The sequence below is a fragment of the Marmota marmota genome, unplaced genomic scaffold (assembly GCF_001458135.2).
Source record: "Marmota marmota marmota unplaced genomic scaffold, marMar, whole genome shotgun sequence".
Taxonomy (NCBI): Eukaryota; Metazoa; Chordata; class Mammalia; order Rodentia; family Sciuridae; genus Marmota; species Marmota marmota.
The window spans coordinates 23,957,376-23,968,062 of record NW_026000026.1 but is presented as its reverse complement, the minus strand read 5'-3'; the positions used below and the strand labels follow the sequence as shown (position 1 = coordinate 23,968,062).

Sequence of the window (10,687 nt, the reverse complement as noted above, 5' to 3'; positions counted from 1 at the left end):
CATCATCCAACAACTCCTGTCTTTTTAATACAACATCCCCAACTCCTATCTTTTTAATACTGTTAATTCCCTTCCTGTTCTTCCAGCCCTACAGAAATTTAGTCCTAGGGGACTACATTTCCCAGCATGCCACCTCGCCCTTTGACCCCAGCGATACCAAAAAGGTGCGCCGTGGAGCGCCTCAAGCCGGAAGACTATAGCCTCCCGGCATGCAGCGCGGCCCCCACCATTAGATTCGAGGCGCCGCCAGCACGTTGCACACCGGGAGTTGTAGTCGGCGGCGCGTTGCCCTGACGCCGGCCGGGCCGGGCGTGGGGGCCTGTGGGAGGTGGCGCGGCCGGGCCCAGCTGCGGGGCGGAGGCGGAGGAGAGGCCTGCGGCGGCAGGGCGCGGCGGGGCCGGGAGCGGGCGCCGGAGCCGAGCCGAGCCGAGCCGGAGCGGGCGGCGAAGGCCGCCTCGGCTAGCAGCAACCATGTCGGTGTTCGGGAAGCTGTTCGGGGCTGGAGGGGGTAAGGCCGGCAAGGGCGGCCCGACCCCCCAAGAGGCCATCCAGCGGCTGCGGGACACGGAGGAGATGCTAAGCAAGAAACAGGAGTTCCTGGAGAAGAAGATCGAACAGGAGCTGACGGCCGCTAAGAAGCACGGCACCAAAAACAAGCGCGGTGAGGCAGCCGGGCCCCGCCACCTCCCCACTCGCTCCCCTCAGGCTCCGCGGGCCCGGACTCTACCTTCGTCTGATTCGCCTAGGGGTCTTCTACGACCCTGGAACTCTTCCCCGTCAGACCCCCTTCTGTGGCCTTCCGGGTCGGGACGCCTCTGACCTCTTCAGTATCTCCCGACCCTGGGCTCTTCCACACCAGACTCATGCCACCCCTCTCCCCTCCGGCTCGCCTCACCCTGCCAGGCCCCTTCAGACTCTGATCTGGCAGCACTTGCCTTCTGTTCCTGTCTGTTCCTCCTTTTCCTGTTTGTTCTCACCCACCTTCCCGGCCACTGCTCCTGACCCTTCTTGGCTCCTGTCTGCTCCCCCATCCTAACATTTAAGTGCTTCCTGGCCCCACCCCTGCCCTCTCCCGACCCCTACGTGGAGTCTTTGAGCTGCCCTTAGCCCCTTCCCTACCCCTGACTCAGGGTTCTCCTTGAAAACTCTCCTCGATGGAGAAAAAAGAAGATTGGGGGACAGGAGGCCCCCCCTGGTTTCAGCTCTGTTTACATTCTAAGTGAACTTGAACAAGTTGCTTTCCCCTGAGACCTCAGTTTCCCCATCCATCAGCTAGGGTTTGGCCTCCATGAGCCTAAGGTGTCCTCCAGCTCTGTGATTCACTTTTGGTTGCCTCAGCTTGGCTTTATCAGTTTCCTCGTATTGCAATCCTGTGACTCACTGCTTCCCCATCCCTTCTGAACTAGAAATATGGACTCCAAGCCTCATTGGCCAGACTCCTCCCCAGTCCACACTCCCGGTTGTTGATCTTTGAGGCACCCTTACTTTACTTCTTGTTGTTTTATTGCATTCTGAGCAAGTACTTTTTATTTTTCTTGAGTGAGTTTGAATGTGAAAATGCTTTGACAACTGTAAAGCTTGTTTTTTTTTTGTTACTGTAATGTGAGAAAGAATCATAGTAGTGGCAGTGCTTCCCCTCAAAGAGGGCAGAAATGAGAGGGGTTTAAGAGTCAAACAAGTATTTAACTCAGAAGTCAGCTAGCAAAGTCTGTAGTGTGACCTTGAGCTAGTTAATTTACCCTTCGGAAAGGAAGATCTTGGATTCACAGTGCTCAGCACATAGTAGGAGCTAAATAGATGTTTTTGCCATTTAAAAAAAAAAATCAATAATCAACAAACATTCTGGAAATTCTTCCTGAGTGCCTAATGGTGTACTCATAGGGGTGAACAAAACATGACCTCCACCCCAGTGGGGGAGAGACAGATACAGAACAATAAATGAAGAAAGTATTCATTTTGGAGATGGAATTAAGAACTGAACAAGAAAAATAGGTGATGGGTAGGAGGGATGTCACTTTTGATAGAATGATCAGGGAAGGCCTCTTTGAAAAGGTAAAGTTTGAACTGAGCCTTTAGACGGAAGGAGGAGCCTTCTAGGCTGGGAGGAGTGCAAGGGAAAAGGCCAGGAAGTTGGCCAAAAGAGGAAGAAAGCAAAAGAAGTGTAGTGATTGAAGGGAGAGTAATGTGAAATAAGGAGAAGGTCCAATTGGACCTTCAACTTAGAATCCAAACTTTTCAGTTGTAAGTTCAAGGATTGGATTCTAAGTGGATAGAAGAATTTTGGAAGGTTTTATGTTGGAGTGTGCCCTAATCAGTGATAAGAGTTTTAAAACATTGTCTAACTGCTCTTTGGAAAGTGGGAGGGGATGAGGGCTGGAGTAAGGAGGTGGGTCATCTGGCAGTTGTAGATGTCCACCTGAGGCCTTGACTCCAGTTGTAACTGTGGAGATAGAGAGCAGGGCTGTATTTTGCTGTCACTAGCTTTTTTCTCTGAGAACTCTCCCTTGATTAGGATTCTGTTATTTTCCAGTGGTAATTAGAATCATGGTTTCTGCCTGTCTGCACTGTGGAAAGCTTGTCCTGTTGCAGGGTAGTGGAGGAGGTTTCAGTTTACCTCCTCTCCCATCTGAGAGAGCAGTTGTCCTGTAGTTTCTGCAGTTGTACAGGTGATTGAATTGGCTTTCAGGAGGTTTGGAGAAAGTCTGCTGGCATGCTGGAACATCAGTCTCACTTGGCAATTACTGTTCAGAGTAGTCTTTTTTTTTTTTTGGAATCCTCCTGCCTCAGACTTTTATGTAGCTGGGATTTCAGGTGTGCACCACTGGGCTGGGTTCTAGTCTGTCCTTGAGTTAGCCTGTCTTTTTGTTACTGTCCTCTGTAAGAAGGGTCTTATCTGCTTCCTGGAATGCTTCTGTGAGGTGTTAACACCACCACCTACATACCAATCACTCAGCATAATTATTGACCTGCTACAGTGCTGGGACCTTGAGCTTCAGAGATGAGCAGACAACTGTGTGCCTGCCCTCCAGGAAGTCAGGATTGGAAGTGTGGGGGAGGGGGAGGGTGGAGAGTAATTATGTCAGTGCTAAAGCATGAATGTGTAGGTGGCTGAGGCTGAAGAGGTGAGTTCCTGTGGAAGGGCTGTTACGGGCTTTGCAGAGGAAGGAGAATGAGATGGGCCCTATTGGAGGGTGTCAGTTTACCTCCTCTCCTATATTCATTAGCATAAATAAAGGAGTGTAGACTGACCAGGAAGGGACTGAGAGGCAGGAATACAGTAAGGGATGGATAGAATCTCGAAGGCCTGGATTTGAGCTATAGTTTCATTACTTTCTAGCTGTGTGTCAGGGGCAGGTTACTCCAAGCCTCTGAGTCTTCCTCTATAAATCACGGTTCTAGTCTTTGCCTTATAGGATTGAAATATGTTAAGTATGCAAAGCTCTTAGCATAGTGCCTGCCATATGGTGAGAGATCAATAAACGCCCTCCATTATCATTATCACTGGGAGACCTGCAGTTGTTCAGGTGGGAACAGAGGGCCCAGAGTAGAAGCATGGAAAACAGAAAGAGAAATAACACGTCAGGGACTTCTGAAGGAGAATCAAGGAAGACTTGGTGATTTAATGGAATTGTGGGAGTGGGTCGGATGAAGGAGAGAGGAGAACAACTCCAAAGTTTACAGTTTGGGCTGTTGTAGATGGTGATGCCATTAAGCAAGCCGGGAAACAGGGGGAGAAGTGTCATAACAGTACAGAATTTTATGAAACTCTGACGTTCGAGGCTCACAGCAGGAAGTTATGGTCATACTCCCCACTGTGTTCCCAGCACAGTGCCTGGCATTTGGTTAAGGCTCAGTGTTGTGGGTATGTTCTGGTGTTCCCATTGTACAGAGAGGAGATTGAGGCTTAAGGGGGTGGAACTCAACTCAGAGGCTAACGTATTTGGTGGCTGCGGGCTTCTTGCATTCTATTTACTCCCATGATCTCCAGAGGTATCATCATGGCCTTTGTTATTGCTTAGTTTATTAAATGCCCCACCTATACAAGGTGTGGTGCTAAGTGAGAAAGAAATGAGAGAAAAGTGAGATGGGACCAAGCCTTGTCCTGCAGAATATGTAGCCAAATGTGGAAGCTATCTTGGTGGTGTGCACATTAGAAAGATGACAAACAGCTCTTTGAACAAACTTTTGCAGTGTATCCCAGGCATTTGTTTCAGGTAGAGGCCTACAGCAAAATTTGGTGTACATGTTTTGTTCTAAATTTATTTTCCATTCCTTTAGCCATGTATTCATTCCCAAGAATGTGGCAGGCTGCCATCCATCCATCCATCCATCCATCCATCTATCTATCTATCTATCTATCTATCTATCTATCTATCTATCTATTGTGCCAGGGATTGTACCCAGAGGTGCTTTATCACCGAGCTACACCCTAAGCCCTTTTTATTTTAATTTTGAGACAAGGTCTCACGAAGTTGCTTAGGGCCTTGCTCAGTTGCTGAGGCTGCCTTTGAACTTGCAATTCTCCTGCCTCAGCCTCCCAAGCCACTTGGATTACAGGCATGTGCCATTGTGCTCAGTAGGCTGTGTTTTAGGCCCTATACTCAGTGCTGGGATACAGAGATGAACTGGATGCGGTCCCTGCCAACCAAGAAACTTAAATATCACTTATGAGATAATATTCTCACATGGCTCTAGTGAGGATTAGCTAAGATAATGTAGGAAAGGGTGTGGCATGTTGTGGATAACGAGTGAGTGTATTTTCTTTGCGTTTCTGATAAAGTTATTGTTGATCAGACTTTTGTGGTTTAATTGTCAAATGGTGAAGTTTTTTCACTGAGAGCTGAATGAAAAACAGGATCATGTTCTGGGTGAGCTAACAAGAATCACCCAAACTTATGTCTTTTTTGGTACCTTTATAAACAGTTCTGTTGGTTTTCTACCTAAAAAAGATAATGAAACATAAGATTCTTTTCTTTCTTTTTTTGCTGTACTAGGCAATCACTGAGCTATATATTTGATCTGTATCTTTGATCCTTTAGTTTCATTTTAAGATGGGGTCTCACTAAGTTGCTGAAGTTAACCTCAAACTTGCCATACTGCTGCATCAGCCTCCTGAGTAGCAGGGAGTACAGGTATGTGCTGTTGTGCCCAGCTACAGATCAGTTTCTTTTTATGGCATGGTAACAAGTTAAGGAAAAAAATCTACCCTAGGTGGTTCAGATTTTACCCACCTCCCTTTTTTCCCCCTGTTTTAATAAATTGGAAAATGATTTGTAGAAAGGACCTTACTTCAACAAGAGAATTGTGTGAGATTAGGAAATGGAGACTGGGTATCTCAAACACCCTACATTGGTACATTTCTGTGGATTTATGGATGCAAATCAGTTCATTTGCAGGTTAATTTAGGTTCAGCTGAGAATGTTGATGGATTCAAAGAGGCCAGGAACTCGTGGGAAATATATCCTCATTAAGTTCTTGCTCATTGCTGCAAAAAGGGTGGCATTCTTATATTTAATAAAGTCACTCTAAAACATTAGCATATGGGAAGACATCTTAATAAGTTAAATTTATAGTGAACATGGCCTTTTGATTCTCTGGCATTTCAAGATATCAGGTTGAAAACCACAGCATCTTAATGGTATATGTGCCAACAGGAGCTCCTATCCCAGAAACCCAGAGGTGGAAAACCTGAAACCCACCCAGGGAACTAAGCAGTGGGAATTTCCCTTAGTGATATTGAAATTTCTCATTAGAAGAAATAGTTGGCCAGATTGGGTTTGCTTTACTTCTTAAGACAGATGGAGTGTCAGAGTGGCCCTATGTTTTGGCTGTACAAACATGCTGGCGCCTTTGATTCAAATGACAAAATCTTTTCTTGCCTCATTTGGCAGGGAGATTAAATATTTTTAAGTGCCTGCTGGAGTAGGTTTATAATGTGATTTGAAATTCAAGATAGATTTCGCTTGGAAATTTAACCAATATGAGGACCTTTAAGCTGGCCCATTGTGCTGGGGGAGATCTTGAGTTGTCCAGAGTTGTAACTGAGTGTGGGGAGTGAGGTCCCAGAGAACAGCCTGTGATGTAGACAGGCCACCAGTCTCTGAGGCAGAAAGCCAGGATCTCACTTATTTCCAGCGGTCAGAGTCCTGACATGGAGTCAGGGCTCACTGGGAGGAACAAAGATCTGAAAACATAGTCCTCTTGCTCAGAATTGTTTTGTGCTGTGCCAGTCTTGAGAGAGGATTTTCCCAAACAACTTTAGATTGGTCATTTTGAGGAAAGATGAGTATATTTGCAAGGAAAATTTAAGCACACCAACAGGAAACAACAGATCTGGCTGTTATGGTACTTACCTGCTCTTAAGGTGTTGAGCTCAAGTCAGCTGCCTTCTGGAAGGAAGGCAGTGTGGTGGTGTAGGCAAAAGATTCCCAGTTCACATACAACTTTACTACTTACCAGCAGTTACTACCCTCTTCTAAGTTTCGTTTTCCCATGTGTTAAAAGCAAATACTACTACTTTCTTCATAGGCTTCTTGTGAGGGTCTGGAATAAGTGGTGTGTGTATATAAAGTGTTTAGCAGAGGGGCTGGCACATAGGAGAGAGGTGTTTCCTTGGCTTCCTCCATATAGTCTTAGGCAGAGTAAGGGTTTAAAGGGGGATAAGACCCTGCCTTCTCACCAGGACTCAATAGTTCAGCAAGGAAAATCCACACTGGTACAAGTAACCATGATGAAAGACAAACTATAGTAAGATACAAATGAAGCATTAGAAGAAAACACAGCCGGAAGAGATAATTCTTCTGGGATTGGCGGAGTTGATCTTACCCAGCACCCATCCAAGCCCAGATTCCCTTTGTAAGTATCCTGCCTAGTGATCAACCTCCAATTGAACCCCTCTGCTAACAGCATCTGTATTAGGTGCTCTGTCCTTGCACATCACAGCCTACTCTGTCTTTGGACAGCTCTGACTGTGAAATCACCTTTTTATTTGAAACTGAGGCCTGATTTCCATAGTACCTTGGATACAGATTGGGGTGGTAGCTTTGTAGGGGAGCAACCTGGGCTGGTGGAGTCATGTTGGAGATGAAATGTCTGGGGGCAAATCCCAGCTCAGATATTAGACAACTGTAAACTGGAAAACAGGCTGTTAATTCTTCATCCTGGGGCCACAGAGATTGGATCTGATCCCCCTTCCAGGTGACAGATGGAGAAAGATGGTGCTTATTTCTTAAGCCTGCACTTCTCTGGGATAGACCTCAATTCCCTTGATTATTCATTACATGGTGTTTCTGTTCCTTCGTTGTGATCGTCCTCTAGATACACTCCTGTTCACATGTTGCTCTTGTAGTGTGCTCTCGTAGTGTGCAGTGGGCAGAGCTGAATACTCAGAATATTCCAGCCAGGGTGTAAGTAGCACAGACCAGAACCATACAGGGTCAAGTCATTTGTTTAGGAGTTAATTTAATTCTGTAGCTTTTTGGCCCTGATAATTTCCATATTACTGAGACAGATCCCCCACCACAACCAAAAAGCAATCCTACTTTCCTGTGGCCTTTTGATAATAAAGAAATGTTTAGGGGCTGGGGTTGTGGCTCAGCAGTAGAGCGCTCGCCTAGCTTGGGCGGAACCCGGGTTCGATCCTCAGCACCACATAAAAATAAAGGCATTGTGTTGTGTCCATCTACACCTAAAAAATAAATATTAAAAAAAAAGAAAGAAAGAATTGTTTAGATTCTGTACAGCCATTCCATTTTGTTTGTGTGTGTGTGCTGGGGATTAGACCTAGGGCCTCACATGCTGAATACGTACTCTACCATTGAGCTACACCCTCAGCCCCTTATTCAGCCCTCTTCTTCTTCTTCTTCTTTTTTTTTTTTTTTTTGTAGTTTTAGATGGACAGCATGCCTTTATTATTTGTTAATTTTTATGTGGTGCTAAGGATCAAACCCAGTGCATCGCAAGTGGTAGGCAAGTGCTCTGCCACTGAGCTAGCTACAGCTCCAACCCCTTTTTAAAGAGTCAAGAACCCAGCATGGTGGCACATGCCTATAATCCCAGCAGTTTGGGAGGTTGAGGCAGGATTGCAAGTTCAAGGCGAGCCTCAGCAACTTAATGAGGCCCTGTCCTAAAATAAAAAAATAAAAGGAGGCTGGGGATATGGCTCAGTGATTAAGTGCCTCTGAGTCAAAGCCTAGTACCAAAAAAAAAAAAAAAGAAAAGAAAAAAAAAGTCTTAGCTGAAGAATTGAAAGATTGAGGTGTACGTGAGCTCTGGGCACGGTGGTGCACACTTTTAGTCCCAGTGCCTAGGAGGGTTGAGACAGGAGGATTGCAAAATTGAGACCATCCTAGGCAATTTAGTGATACCCTGTTTCAAAAGAAAAAATAAGGGCTGGTGATGTAACTCAGTAGTAAGAATGCCCTGGGTGCAAAACCCAATACCTTAAAAAAAAAAAAAAAATAAGAAAACCAATAAACAGGGACTGGGGATATAGCTCAGTTGGTAGAGTGCTTGCATCACATGCACAAGGCACTGGGTTCAATCCCTAGCAAAACACACACACACACACACACAAAAATAAATAATAATAACATAAAATAAAAAATTCTTATTAAAAGAAAAAAAAGAAATAAACACGAAGTTAACATGAAAAACTGACAGGCTTTATTCTCCCATAATTCAACCTCTCTTTCTTAAAGGGCAAAGCTGCCTAGAGAATTTATTTGAGAGAGTCGGGGAAGCTATACATCCCTTTGGTTGTGGCTATTTAGCTCAAAAGTTTAGTGACACGGCATAATGAAAGGTGCTGGTTTGGGGGTCAGAAGACCTGTGAGTTCACATTCTATCTCTGCCACTTGGTAGTTTTGTAATTCTAGGCAAGTTTCCTCGTATCCCTAAGCAGTAATTGTCACTGTTGTCACTTCATCACTGAGCTATATCCCAGTCCTTTTTATCTTTTATTTTGAGGCAGGATGTCACTAAGTTACTGAAGCTATCCTTGAACTTATGATCCTCCTGCCAAGTTGCTGGGATTACAGGTATGCACCACCATGCCTGATGAGCAGTAGCTTCTAAAACTGCAAAAATCAGATCACAGTATTATGGCTTTGGTACAAATTGTGGTCTGTGGAAATTTCTGGGAATTTGCCACAAATGCATACTCCAAGGCCACATCTTGACTTACTGAAGCAGAACCTGCCGTTTCATGAGATTCCCTAGGTGGTTTGTATACTGATTAAAGTTTAGGGTATTTTGAAGCTGATTCCAGTGTTGAAATACTGTTTGGGGATTCCAGTGTTGAAATTTAATATTTTTAGTCTTAATGCTGCATAGATGGACATTTGCATTTAATTTCATGTTTTTTTTTTTTTTTTAAAGTAGCTGGAAACTTTTGCTTCATTCCTGAATCCATTTGATAAGATAAGCATATTTTAAGTGGAGCTATGTGCCAGATACTGTCCTAGTTTCTAGGTAAGTGCAGACAAGTCAGGTCATTGTTTCTGAGGAGCTTGTAGTCTAACAGGCAGGTAAATAGATAATTGGGGGTACAGTGTGATCTGTTCTGGAGGCATGTTCAGAATCCAGAGTACTTGACATGCAGTAGAGGGAGCTGAAGCAGTTTCAGCTACATTGGAGGGGCCTCCAATCTGTTTTATTGAATAGTTTTTTTGGAGAGTAGTGAAATGTTAATTCAGAAAGGAACTCAAAATATGCAAGTGCGTATATCTTTGAATTGATAGGAAAAGTGTTTTGAGGAAGAAAAAAAACAGTAACAAGGAAATATATGTAGCAATTTTTAAAAGCACTTTATCTGAATCAGAAACCCCTAGAGTGGGGGGGCCATAAGAATGGATCAATGTTTAATTTAGGTTAGTCATAAAATAATTAGCCTTGGAATACTAAATTTAAGACATAGTATAATTTGATAATTAATTTGTCTTGCTTTCTACAAAAAGAAGTAGGATCTAAGAAATCTAAGGAATGTTTTCTCTATTACAGTCTGCATAAGCAGGACTGTAAATTCCTTGTTGTACTCCTATAAGATCTGATAATTATAAAAGTAAAAGCAAGTCTTGTCCATATGTGTAACTTGGCTGCTGTTCCCTGCAGAGGCTTTGAGAGGAGTTGCTGCCCAGACTAGGCACCTGGAATGAAGTGTTTACTTTGTGACTTCCCCATTGGGGTGAAGAAGTTGATTATGATGGTGTCCCAGTGTTCTTAAAATTTGAAGTCATTGACTGGCAAAGCTGACATTTAAAACCCAAATGATTACTAGTTTTTAATTCTCCCTCCATGGCTGGGGATATAGCTCAGTTGGTAGAGTGCCTGCCTCGCATGCACAACGCCCTGGGTTCAATCCCCAGCACCACCACAAAAAAAAAAAAAAAAAAAAAAAGCTAATTCTTCTCTAGTGGGTTAGTGGCTTTCACCTCTCCAGAGCATTTCTCCCCTTAGAGTCTTACACACAGGTAGTTCATTGTCACTGATTTCTTGGCAAGTCTGGAGTTAGAAGATTTGAGTGTAATTTGAGTTGTAAATGCATAGGTAGCCTTCTGTGGTCAAATGCAAGGAGGGAACTGGTGTCAGCCTGCTTTCCATACAGCTCAGGACTCCTAGTTGACAGGGCAGCAGGACTCATAGCTTTCACACAGTCCTTCGCTCCCCGCGCCCCCCCCCCAAAAAAAAA

At 44.4% G+C, this 10,687-nt stretch overlaps 1 protein-coding gene across 1 annotated transcript in view; it reads left to right on the top strand.

The window, feature by feature from the left end:
- Nucleotides 1–259: 259 nt before the first annotated feature.
- The window catches only part of Chmp4b (charged multivesicular body protein 4B), a 38,990-nt gene continuing 28,562 nt past the window's right edge, over nt 260–10,687 (top strand). The window contains exon 1 of the mRNA XM_015481619.2: nt 260–661. Coding sequence (XP_015337105.1) covers nt 472–661 — 190 coding nt within the window. The 5' untranslated portion in view covers nt 260–471. The remainder of the gene's footprint in view (nt 662–10,687) is intronic.